A 13,657-nucleotide genomic window follows, 5' to 3' on the forward strand; every position below is an offset into this window, starting at 1 on the left:
CTTAACATTAACTCCTTCCCATTCCACGCTTTTTTCAAAATTGTACTGCATAATCAGAAAATTATATTGACACTAAGTGGTATCATGGAATGAGTACTTTATTCATGTTTCTATCATCAGTTTTATACTACATGTATTTACATGTTTTCTGGGTCACAAAGGCTAAAATGTCATCAGCTCCTCAAAAGGTTTATTCTTTTGAGCAGCAGCCATAACAGATTTCCATAAAAGTTATGATTCAATGAAGATTATAGTTAATACTTCTTAAGCAACCCAAAAGGTATATGACATTGTATTTGGCAAGATGTTCTTACAACCCTAATATCTTACTTAAGGGTAACTTCTCCATCTAAAAGTGTTTATTAACCAGTTAACTAGCTTTCTGCCTGGTTGCTAACAGGATTTGAAAATCTTGCAGCATAAACACTTGACAAATAGCCTTACAAATTGATTAACATTTGAAATAAAGATAGAATAGGTTTATAAAGTTAAATGCAACATATAGCATCAGCATGTGGTAGCTTTCTCCTATCCACTTTTTCAAGAGCAAAATAATGAGTTATCTCCTACATGTCTTCCAGGGTGAGTTATGAGAATTAAATGCTATCATGTTTGCCTCTAGACAAAATTTTAATTAGACACACAAGTAGGAGAAAACCACTTTTAATTGAAAAATAAAGCAATACATCTCAAATAAGACTCTGTTTAACAACATAAACTGTAACTTGCTGGGGGAAATCGCTTTCCTAGAAGTGGTATTGTGAAATTTGGGTATCAGCAATCAATAGTTTCCCTCCTTTATTTTGACTCAGCTATAAGCATATTAAAAATAAGGACTTTCTCATTAATTTAAACTGCAAATCTGTAAAGCTTGTCCCCATTCCTAACCCACTGACAAAAGGTGAGATTAAACAAACATTTCCATACTGAGGAGTTCCCAGGTAATAGCAAATAGGCAATATTTTCCTTAAGAAAAGTTTATAGGAAAGACACACAAGACTGTTATTGATATTTAACTAATCCACAAACTTCCAAGCACAATTTCATCAAGATGATCTCTACTACAATTTTCCTTTAAAGAAGTTCTCAAATCTCAGAATGGTTTAAAACTTGATATACTAGAAGTATTAACTTTGAAAGAAAGTAATAAAGTTATTGCTTTAAACTGGAAAAACCTATGGTCAAAAATCTTTTTAAAAAGAGTTCATTAAACAGCTATCCTTACAATTACACTCATGTAACTGCAGAGAAAATGTTCAAGCACATAGTAAACATCACTCTTTCGAATGACAGAACAAAGGCATATGCTCATCAAGATGTATGGCTTTTTTGGTGATTGTTATTACTACCATAGTCATTGTTTGACTGAAAAAGGTTTTTACAAAACTCCACTTTCAAAATTAACATTTTTATTAAATCAAGTTAAAAAAAATGTTCACTGTAGAAAAGTCAACAAGGGTTTTAACAAAACCAAAATATACCCTTTCATACAATATATGTATATATTAGCAGCAAACTATTTCTGAGATTTTATGTTCTTTTAGTTATTTTAAAGAAAGCATAAACAATGCATATTAGTATGGAATGTCAGCTAATACACACTTCCTCTTTCATTCTGTGATTTAGGCCTTCTAGTACAAGTTATTTTATGATTCTTATTAATAAATACTAAGAACAAACCCAGTGTTGACTAAGAAGTAGTGAAACACAGTGGCTGGTAGCATCAATCTCATTACTTCATAGTCATGCATTATCTTTGAGAATAACAAATGAGCACCATATAAACAAGGTAATTATGTGTGTAAATTCAACTTTAAGGTGTAACAGTAGCCAACTAAACCACTTAGCATTTGGCCGTTACTTTTTAAAAATTTGGTGATATAAAAAATTTTAATCAAATCAGATATTCAATCCCATATTGCTTGTCCATTTTTTAAAATCTTAATAGAAATTCTGTATATAACCTGACAAATTGCATGCATATGTGTGTGTAAATACATAAAAAAGTGTATGTATATATACATACACATCTTTAGCTTTGAATGAGTTTCTAAACTGAAATGAAACCAAACCTCTCATTTAAACATACCTGTAGAATATGATATCACCAACTGGGAGTTTCTAGTCAAAGTTTCATCTTAGCTAAAGAGAAATACCGGCTAGAAAATTTTGAGGACAAAGAGCTATAATTTTGCTTAATATACTTTAGGCTTACAAATTAGTCGGCCAAACAAACAAGATTTGAAATTACCAACCTCCCACCTAAGAAATAAATTTTTCTCTTAGTATTTCCTTCTAAGGCAAAGAGGAAATACCTTTACAATGAACTTTCACTTTTTAAAGAGTTATAATTATTAAAGAAATCTCACTAGTCTTCAAAAATACGAAACATTATATAAATACAATTTTCTTATAGTTGGATTCTTCAGCTAGAATCTGTATTAAAAAAGTTTCCTTTGGATTGTTTCACTTAGCACTTCAAGTCTCCATTCTGCAACTCTGGTAACTGGCTCAGATTTAGTAGTTTTCTATCAATCACATCTTTCAGAGTGTGCTACTGTGTGTTACCTGTGTACAAGAACATCCATGGGAGGAACTGCACCAAATTCCAAAAGCAACATAAGGAAAAATTTAAGACTGTGTAATATAAAAAAAGAGAAGTACAACATGGAATCCCTTTTGTCCATTTCAATATTTTTAAAGATAATGTCCTAACTTTCATTTTTAACTTATCAAAAAGATGAAGTTTTCAGATAGCCCACCTTTATTTTTTAATTAAAAAACTAAATCAATAGACTGAATTACTTTTATTAATATACACGTCAAGTTACTGAAACGGTGACTTCATGTAGTTTTCCCCTTAAAGATGGCACTTGCAGGTACAAAGATGCAGAGATGTCTATAGCCTTCAGATGTTTACTTGAAAAGATTCTTCAACAGCAGTTTGATACTGGGTTTCCTCATCTAGCTGAAGATTCTAAAAACAATGACATTAACATATCAATAGGAAAGACATACTCCACTACTCAATACTTTGCCCAATATATTAACACACTTAAAATGGTTTATGTTACAATATATGCTATCCTTTAAAACATAAGATTTAAATGTCTGAACTTTAGTAATTAAGTTCAGTTGTAATTATTTAAATATAATTGATAAACAAATTAGGATCAGCAGAAAATGAAATTTGAAAGTTATAGTGCTTTAAGATGAGGTAGTTAATTAAAAGTACAGTTAAAGGTAACCCAAAATTTTAAGTGATAATAAATGTGTCATCTCTAGAAAACAATGTCAAATTATCTAAAAAATTTAATTTTAAAGAAAATAAGCATTTATTGAATTAAGAGAACTAAATAGCAGCTTCTTAATCCTAACATGAAGCTAAAAACTATAGCTTCCTCAATCTTAGTTACACCACCCTCCCTCACTTAATTCTACTTGCTGCTATCAGTTATGTTCTATGGGTTTGCTTTAAAATGGGCTTCCACTTGACAATCTCGAATAATTAAAATTACATACTCTTCTGTGGCAAAATAAAACTGGACAATAGATCAAAATAGATTACAATATCACAATAGATCAAAAGCGGTTTATAAAATATATTTTCATTTTTGCAAATCAGATTGTCCACAGTAAACTTTCTTAAAATGAGAATTTAAGAATCTGTATTTCATAAAAATGCTAAAATCATAAAAGTACACATGAATTTTACACATTTGAGGTGTTATTTTAAAACAATATAACTAAAAATGCAAATTCCACAAAATAAAAAAAAAACTTATCAATAATGATATAATTTCAGCACTGGAGAACAGAGAAAAAAATAAATTCTGTTCATGTCATTGTCAGAATTGCACATGCCTGTGCTTACGTCAACTGGAAAATAAGTATCAGCCATTCTTTATCAGGATTAATATTGAATTAGATATGGTTTTAATTCACTGTAGTTGAATAAAATGTAATTTCACAATAAAACAAAAGTCATCTAATTTCTTTAAAAAATTATAATGACACATTTGGGAGGTAGAAAGTAACCCCATTTTTGTTTTAGGGATCTTTTTTATATCTTCTCTCATGCCTGTTAAAGTGATCGTCTAAAACCAGAATCTACTCAATCTGGCTTTATTTAATAACTACGCTCCCTCTTTTTTAACAAGGATGTGGACACCTGGCTGGCTCAGTTGGTTGGGTGTCTGCATTCGACTCTGGTAAAGATCCCATGGTCCCAGAGTCCTGGGATAGAGCCCCCGTAAGGCTCCCTGTTCAGCGGGGAGTCTGCTCCTCCCTCTCCTCCTGTCCCTCCCCCACCTTGTGATCTCTCCTGCTCTCTCATTCACTCAATCTCTCAAATAAAATCTTTAAAAAAAATAATGTGTCTCATATGTAGATATAAGAAATCTATTATAATAAGCAACTTATACTACATGAGAACAACATTCTCCTCCATCTGTTGCACCAGTTTTACTTCTCTAAGCAGGTATAATTATCCCTTAAATCTAGACAGTTTTCACATAAATAGTCATTTTGTTCAATCTGGGGGTTTACTTGTCTTACATTAATTATCTCCCTAGTACAGGAGGTAAACAGTAAATTTAACTTGTACCACTTCCACAAATATAGAACCAAAGTTCACCAATATTATTATATAAACAACCCTGGGGTGCCTGCATGGTTCAGTCATTAGGCATCTGCCTTTGGCTCAGGTCATGATCCCAGCATCTTGGGATCGAGCCCCCATATGGGGTTCCCTGCTCAACAGGGAGCCTGCTTCTCCCCCTCTAGCTCCCCTATGCTTGTGTTCCCTCTCTCAATATCACTCTCTGTAATAAAATCTTTTAAAATAATAATAATAAATAAATAATAAAAGCAATAGCTTGTCTCAAAACTCAAGTCTAGACTGAAAAAAAAAAGTTTAATTAAACTTGAATATTTATTTACAGGGTATTTTCTTAAGCTTAAAGAATTTCACTTACCACAAATTCTCCATAATCAAACTGATGTCTTTGATTTAGATGACTAACGAAATTTCTAGTAATCTGGCTAGGATCTCCCCAAGGAAGAGACACACAAATAGGACATGTCTAAGAGAAACAGAATGTTTTAAATATAATGAAAATATCCAAACATACTAATTATTGGAAGTATTAAAACAACACAAACTTATGTTACTGAAAATGTCTATATAAAAATCATTTCTGGGGTGCCTAGGTGGTTCAGTGGGTTAAGCTTCTGCCTTCAGATCAGGTCATGATCTCAGGGTCCTGGGATCAAGCCCTGAATCAGGTTCTCTGCTCAGTGGGGAGCCTGCTTCCCCCTCTCTCTCTGCCTGTCTGCCTACCTGCGATCTCTGTCAAATAAATAAATAAAATCTTTAAAAAAAAAAAATCACTTCTAAGGTCCAAATTTCAAGAGATCATTTCCTGACCAAAGTACCTCAGATAAAGTATAGTAATCTAACACAATAAAAAAGAGATATACATTCTATTATTTATATCTCTGACCACAGAGCTTTGTTTGAACAGAAACATCACAGCCAGCCTTTAATAATGCCACAGTTGCTATCATTAGTCAGTATGTAATCTCATTTGAACCACAAATAACTATAATCACTATTAGCTTAATTTTATTTATAAGTAAAATGAAAGTGAAGTAAACTTCAAATCATATCCTTAAGGTTTTAAATGAAGGACATGCTAAAAAGTGAATGGATGATACATTCAAATCAAGTTAAGAAGAAACTTTTGGTAATTGGACTCTAACCAAAGTTTGTGCTGTTTTGAAAATAATGCAGAACAAAAATTGGCCAATGCAATATAAAACAAATCAAATATCTTAAATGTGAGATTTTTTCCTGGAGAGATCTTTGGCAATTGTATTTGTTTATTAACTGACCATCCCCTAATGAACAGAGAAGGTGGTGTATCTCCCTTAGTGCTATGTAAGAGTTTAAATGTAGTCTCAGTAGTTACTGAGGCATATCTTTCACAACTTTTCTAGCACAACCAACTAAATCTGCTTAGAAATACCTATAATCCTTATTTTATTTATGAAATGTTCTTTCTACTCTTATTTCTGAAGAAAATACATATCAAAATGTACAGCTGAAAAGGAAGTATCTCTTCCAGCTCAGTTTCTCCTGTACCATCCACAGCTGAAATCACTTACCTGTGTAACTCATGTTCCAAAAGAGTACTTGTAGGACCATTAACACAATGCTGGAATCCTGCAGTCCACTGTCTCCCTCATTTATCAAAAAGGTCTCCCCCTTGCTTACACAGCCTCAAAATGGCATCAAAAAGATATGTATGCATCAAAAAGAAAGAATGTTTCTTTTCCTTCTGTGCTTTATGCATTCATATACTAGATTCTGCAAGGATACAATTAAAAACACCTACTGACTTCATTCTTATTTATAAAAGCTTTCACCTGCAACAGGTCCACCAGGCCAGATCCAGTTGCCTGAATCCTACAGATTAAGAAATTGAGAGGTCCCAGTAGAGGTTGGTTCTGCCATTCCTCAAATGAAAATCCCCAGTTCACCTTTCATGATTTCACTCTCCTCCAGCCTATTCTCTTACATCACCCTTGTAATAACCATCTCCCTTTCTATAAGTGAGTTAGTGGAATTATAAATATCTTATTTTGCTTCTGGTCATCAATTTTTTGTTGACAAAAGTCTACCTTATTGATAATGCCCCATCCAAGTTTAAATCAACTACTTTCCCTTATACACATGAAGTAAAATAAATGGAAGAGCATATTTAAACAGAAGACTGTCTTTAACATAGGTACTTACCACAGGAACTATCTGAAATAGGTGATTACTGTTACAATGATCCAGTAAACGCTGTCTGGTAAAATTTGATTCTTGACACAAGGGACACTTAAAGGTAGGATGCCCAGAAGAACTATAAAATAATTTTAAATGAAATGTACTTAAGGTGAAATCGTAACAAAAATGATGCTTTCCTATTCTTTGACCAATTATTTTAAGTTTCTTTTTTTAAAAGTATACTTATTATTCAAAGATTTCCTCATTTTGCAAAAACTATTTTCCGTAAATGATCTACAACGGATGTTCCCAAACAATCTCAGTTTACAGTACCCTTAAAATGTTTCAGTACATTTTTTTTGGTGCCTTTGTCCTAAACAAAAACAAACCTAGCTGCCCCATATGTTAAGCAGTTACATCCAAACAACTTTAAATTTAGTCATGTGTGTAAGGCCAACAGGTGTCTCTGTAACTCTCCTGAAAGTTGTAAAGCCCTGTGGTGTCCCATATCTAGGACCTCAAAACTTTTTATTAAAAAGATTCCCATCAAGGTCAGATCCTTAGTCTATCCCAGTCTCTAGGAATCTAACATCCAAAATTCATAGGAAAAGTGAAAAACAATAGTGTCAATTATCAGAACGATCAACATTTCAAAACATTTTGAAGGATTTTTTGAGGACCATGCATCACTGAAGTTTAATACCTCAGAATTTCAGCAAGGGACAGTTTAATACTGACATCTCTACCTAAATAATGCATGGAAGAAACCGGACCACAGTAAAAGAGGAGATCTACACTATTCTAATTTAATGTGATCTGTAAAAGCATCTGTAGCATTTATTTAATTGCTAGTCTAGCATTATGTCTGATGATTTCATTTTATAAAAAAATTCTAGGGGCGCCTGGGTGGCTCAGTGGGTTAAAGCCTCTGCCTTTGGCTCAGGTCATGATCTCAGGGTCCTGGGATTGAGCCCCACATCGGTCTCTCTGCTCAGCAGGGATCCTGCTTCCTCCTCTCGCTCTGCCTGCCTCTCTGTCTACTTGTGATCTCTGTCAAGTAAATAAATAAAAAAAAAAATCTTTAAAAAAAATCTTTAATTAAAAAATCTATTATAAAGTGACAGAAATTATATACTAAAGTAGTAAAATTTTCAAAAGCTTACCTTGTATTCTCTTGATAAGTTTCTGTGTTATCAGATGTAGATGTTTCACTCCTATTACTTAAGAAGAATAGAGGGGGGAAAAGTTAATACCTCAAGTAAAAAAGCACATTACAGATTCATTAACTTGAATTACTAATGAAATGACTAGTCTGAATTTTTTTAAAAGCCTGAACTTCAGGATGCCTGGGTGGCTCAGCCAGTTAAGCATCTAACTCTTGATTTTGGCTCAGGTCATGATCTCAGCGTTATGAGATTGCGCCCCATGTAGGTTCTGTGCTGGGCACGGACCTTGCTTGAGATTCTCTCTCTCCCCCTATTCCCTCCCCCACTTGCACATGCACGCCCTCTCTCTTTAAAAAAAAAAAAAGAAAGAAAGAAAAAAAAAGCCTGAACTTCAAATAGTTCTGAACTATGAAATAATTATAGCATTACTTTTTAAATAAATTCTGGTAAGAAAACTGCTTATTAAATCTTTATTTACATCCTTTTCAAATTAGGTTATGCAAGTACAAATATATAGAGAATATAGAATTTTGCAGAATTATCTTAAATCCCTAGCATGATAGTATTTCCCCAGGTTCTTCAGACCTTCAAAGAGACTCTTCTACCTAGACTACCTAGTTTTTGAAAGCTGAGGTAGAAGCAAGAATCTGTGAACTTTCTGACTTGTAACGAATGTGGTTTAAAGATGCAGCCTCCAAAACAGAGTAGTTTTAAGATTTAAATGTTCATTATGTTCATATTTTCCAAAAAAGGAACTAGACTTTCCAACATTGAATATACAGAACAATTTGACATCTTCAGAAGGACCCTGTCCTGGAGCCATATGTCATATGCAGTATTAGAGAAATCCAGAGGGAAGAGTGGGTATGTTCCAAATGGGGACTGTCACTTATGCATTACAGAATATCATCAGAGTTGTCAATTTTATAGAAACAAAGCCTTTTAATAGCAGAAACATTAACAAAATGAGACAGGTAGTGGGCAAAGAACTGTACCATGCAGAAGTCTGCTTTTATATCTCAATACCAGAATTAAAAGAGTTGTTAAACATAGAAAAATGCTTATTTACTTTTTTTATAAAAAACAAAACCGTTACTATGCTAGCTGCCTAACAAATGTTTTCTTTTTGAATTTTCCTTTTTTGATTTGTTTTTCATAATAAAGTTACATACAACAAGGTTTATTTAGTGTATACACCCTCCCAAAGACCGTCCCTTCTATGAAAATAACCATGTTCTCTCTCCACACACATCTATCCAATGCTGAGCCAGCAAGCGAGCTTCCCAGTTTTCACACCCAAAGAGGAAACTAGTAAACCATTATTTTCTGTACCTTTCCAGCAGATACTAATCTGTCTCTTCAGCTAAAAGTGGCATTTTAACAATGTGAAGACTAAACACCTTTTTAAAATAAACTCAAATTATGGAGACTGCATTTATTAAAGAAATGTTCTGAATTTGTCACTGAAAACAGTATGTGTCACCTATTTTTTAAAAATCTCATATCTGTATTTTTAAACTTGGTAACAGATTTTTCTAATTGTTTTTTTAAATCTTTTAAAAAAAATCTTTCAAATAGGGGTGCCTGACTCGCTCAGTCGGTACAGCATCTGACTCTTAATCTCAGGGTTCTGAGTTCAAGACCCAAACTGGGCACTGAGCTTACTTAAAAAAATAAAAAATAAAAAACAAATAAAATCTTCCAAATAAATATAATCACTGGGTTTTAAATGTGTCCTTTAAAAACACTGTAACGACTTCTGGTTGGTTTATAAGAACAACTGTAACATCATTAGGGAAGATGAAAATTTCAACAAAGCTCTTTTGACATTTAATGAATGGAACTGAAAATTTTAGTAAGCTCAACCTGTAACATACTTCTTCTATTTGGATCTATAAGCTTTTGTATGGTAAATATCTTTTTCAGCCATGACAGTCAGCAAAATCTGTATCACTGTAAAAAGAACTTAGTTTCAAATCTTTGATTATGTCATAGTGTTAAACTAAGATTTAAAAAATTTTAGGGGGCACCTGGGTGGCTTAGTCAGTTAAGCATCCAACTCTTGATTTCGGCTCAGGTCATGACCTTGGGGTAGTGAGACTGAGCCCTGTGACAGGCTCCACGCTCAGCAGGGAGTCTGCTTGAGATTCTCTCCTTTCCCCTCTCCGTCTACCCCCCAACTCATGCACGTGTGAGTGTGCTCTAAGTGTGTGCTCTAAGTAAATCTTTAAAAAAAATTTCTAGAAAGTACAGTCAATACTAGTGTTAGTACAAGAATAAAACATTAATAAAATATCTCATACCATTAAGCAAAACTTATTTTTAAAGTAACGATTTCATCTTTAGCTCACTTAAATTTTGCCTGCTTTAAATGTACATAAAGTATTAGAAAAGTAAAATACACGCATGTTTTTTATTATTTTATTTTAACTTTAAGATTTGTGTATTTATTTTAGAAAGAAAGAGAGAGGGTGAGTGAGAGCACAGGGGAGGCAAGGGGAAAGAAGCAGTTTCCTGCTGAGCTAGGAACCTGATGCAGAGCTGGATCTCACAACCTGGAGACTATGACCTAAGCCAAAACCAAGAGTCAGACACTTAACCAGCTGAGCCACCCAGGTGCCCCACCATGCATAGTTTTAAAATAAACATACATGTACTAGGAATGCATTCTTTATTTTTTTCACTGATGGGAGTATACAACCACAAAAGTGATTTAAAACATTTTAATATCAAATTTAACACCCTTTTCAAATGCTTTCTCCCTTCCCTCTCCCATTACAGTTCTCTATTTTCCATTATAACTGTCATTATCATCACTCTAGCCCTTCCTAATCATCCTGTACCATGTCTGGGCTACTACTGGTAGCCTATTCATTTACTCCAGAAATGCATGAATGGGTTCAACAACAGAAAATCTATTACTGGCACCATATTATCAATTAAAATTTTTAAAAGATCATTTCATCTGATGCAGAATAACTATTCAATAAGATGCAACCTCCATAATGGAAACAAAAACAAAAAAAATCCTGATCATTCACAATGCTTTTAAAAATACAAATGCCGGGCGCCTGGGTGGCTCAGTGGGTTAAGCCGCTGCCTTCGGCTCAGATCATGATCTCAGGGTCCTGGGATCGAGGCCCGCATTGGGCTCTCTGCTCAGCAGGGAGCCTGCTTCCCTCTCTGCCTGCCTCTCTGTCTACTTGTGATCTCTGTCAAATAAATAAATAAAATCTTAAAAAAAAAAAAATACAAATGCCTACACCTTAAGTACCAGAATACCTGGGAATGGTGTCAAATGTATATAAGTTTTAATTCCATAAAAGATTCCTTTTTTTTTTAAAGATTTTATTTATTTATTTGACAGACAGAGATCACAAGTAGGCAGAGAGGCAGGCAGAGAGAGAGAGAGAGAGGAGGAAGCAGGCTCCCCGCTGAGCAGAGAGCCCGATGCAGGGCTCGATCCCAGGACCCTGAGATCATGACCTGAGCGGAAGGTAGAGGTTTCAACCCACTGAGCCACCCAGGCGCCCCAAAAGATTCCATTTTGAACAGAACCATTTAATGGGGAAATCTTAAATTCAGAGTGATATCATTATGACACAGATAAAAAAATACCTATGTTAAAAAACTACAGTAAACATAATACTTAATAATAAAATTTTAGATGCATTCCCACTTAAAATCAAGAACAAGAAAAAGGTGCCTGCTATTTACTATTGGATAGAGATCTTAGTTAATGCAATAAATTATGACATGAAGCACTAAGACATAAAATTACATTAAAAAAAAAAAACAAAATTTTCCACATAGTAAGTCCAAGAGAATCTACAGGTAAATTATTTGGAACTATGAAAACTAATAAGTCAACAGTTGCTAATACAACCTTAATGTAAAAATCTGGACTATTCCTACTCGCTAGTAATAATCATTTAGATTACAAAACAGGAAAAAAGATCCATCTGTATACAACAGAAGTTTTACTAGGAAAAGACACAACAAAACATATTTACACATGCTCTAAATGGAATTCTTTCAGCACATTTTTAAAAAAATGCTCTTTTAAAAAAAGAGATGGGGCACCTGGGCGGCTCAGTCAGTTAAGGGTCTGCCTTCAGCTCAGGTCATGATCTCAGGGTCCTGGGATGGAGCTCCATGGCGGGCTCCCTGCTTCTCCCTCTCCCTCTGTGCCACCTCCGCCCCTCCCACTCCTGCCCTGTCTTTCTCAAATGAATAAAAAAAAAACCTTTTTAAAAAAAAGGGGAGAGGGGCGCCTGGGTGGCTCAGTGGGTTAAAGTCTCTGCCTTCAGCCCAGGTCATGGTCTCAGGTTCCTGGGATCCACCCCCCACCCAGTCGGGCTCTCTCTCTCTGCCTCCTCTCTGCCTACTTGTGATCTCTCTTTCTGTGTCAAATAAAAAAATAAAATCTGTAAAAAAAAAAGGGGGGGGGGAGGGGCGCCTGGGTGGCTCAGTCACTAAGCATCTGCCTTCAGCTCAGGTCATGATCCCAGTGTCTGTGGATCGAGCCCCTCATGGGGCTGCCTGCTCAGTGGGGAGCTTGCTTCTCCTTCTCGAGCTCCCCCATGCTTGTGTTCTTTCTCTTGCTATCTCTGTCAAATAAATAAACAAAAATCTTTTTTAAAAAATCACATTAAAAAAACTGGGGAAGACAAGCTATATTTCTAGCAGGGAAAATCAGGAATGTCAGTTCCCTACAAATCTAGGATTTCAATGAATTCAACCTCTATAATGCTTCTGATCAAAATCTCTACAGAGATTTTCAGGAGACTCAAAAGTCTGATCCTAAAATTTATATGGAATATCAAGGGGACAAGAACAGTAGAAACAATTTTATAAGTAAACCAAGGAAGGAAATTTTCCTTACCTGATATTAAAACTTCTTGTTGAATCAATAGTAATTAAGATAGCCTGATATCAGAGAAATAAGCAAATGAACAGGACAGAACAGAACACGAGATGTGCAGGACTGAAATGGCACTGTAAATCCGTGAGAAAAAATTGACCCAATGAATGGTACTGGGACAAATGGCTAATCACATTGGGAAATTTTTCCTACCTCACATTATACATTCAAAATAAATGTGAAAAGCAGATCTTTAAAATGTTCAAAGAAGAAAATATCTTACAACCTTGACATAGGAAAAAAATTTCTCAAGCATGACACAAAATACAAAAATCATTTAAAAATTATATATATGTATATACAAATAAAAATATCACATTTTTGTCAAAAGATACTATAACAAGACTAGCCAAAAACTGAGCAAAGACATTTGCAATCAGGAAATAAAAGCAAAAATAGACAAGTAGGACTACCTAACTTAAAAAGCTTCATCACAGCAAAGGAAACAACCAAAAGAGTGAAAAGATGACCTATGGAATGAGAGAATATATTTATAAACCATGCATCTGATAAAGGGTTAATCTGATAAAATATATAAGGAACTCCTACAACTTAACAGCAAAGAAACTACCAACCCAATTACAAATTGGGCTAAAGACTTGAATAATTCTCCAAAGATGAGATAGAAATGGCCAACAGGTATACAGAAAGATGCTCAAGGTCACTAATGAACAGGGAAATGCAAATCAAAACCACAATGAGCTGTCATCTCATACCTGTTATGACAGCTATTATCAAAAAAGCATATAAGACAAGTATTAGTGAGGGTGTGGGAAAAAACTGGAACCTATG

The 13,657-nt window shown here is 34.3% G+C and overlaps 1 protein-coding gene across 4 annotated transcripts in view; it reads right to left on the reverse strand.

Moving 5' to 3' along the window:
- Positions 1 to 647: 647 nt before the first annotated feature.
- RNF138 (ring finger protein 138) overlaps positions 648 to 13,657 on the reverse strand; it is a 38,989-nt gene continuing 25,979 nt past the window's right edge. For 3 of the 4 annotated variants that reach the window (XM_047697527.1, XM_047697524.1, XM_047697525.1), the window contains 4 exons: positions 7,939 to 7,995; positions 6,800 to 6,911; positions 4,977 to 5,084; positions 648 to 2,977 (listed from right to left, as the gene is read on the reverse strand). In XM_047697527.1, the coding sequence (XP_047553483.1) occupies positions 2,909 to 2,977; positions 4,977 to 5,084; positions 6,800 to 6,911; positions 7,939 to 7,995 (346 nt within the window). In that variant the 3' untranslated portion in view covers positions 648 to 2,908. The remainder of the gene's footprint in view (positions 2,978 to 4,976; positions 5,085 to 6,799; positions 6,912 to 7,938; positions 7,996 to 13,657) is intronic. The other variant, XM_047697526.1, reaches the window with a different exon arrangement.

Source organism: Lutra lutra, chromosome 12 (genome assembly GCF_902655055.1).
Source record: "Lutra lutra chromosome 12, mLutLut1.2, whole genome shotgun sequence".
NCBI classification, from domain to species: Eukaryota; Metazoa; Chordata; class Mammalia; order Carnivora; family Mustelidae; genus Lutra; species Lutra lutra.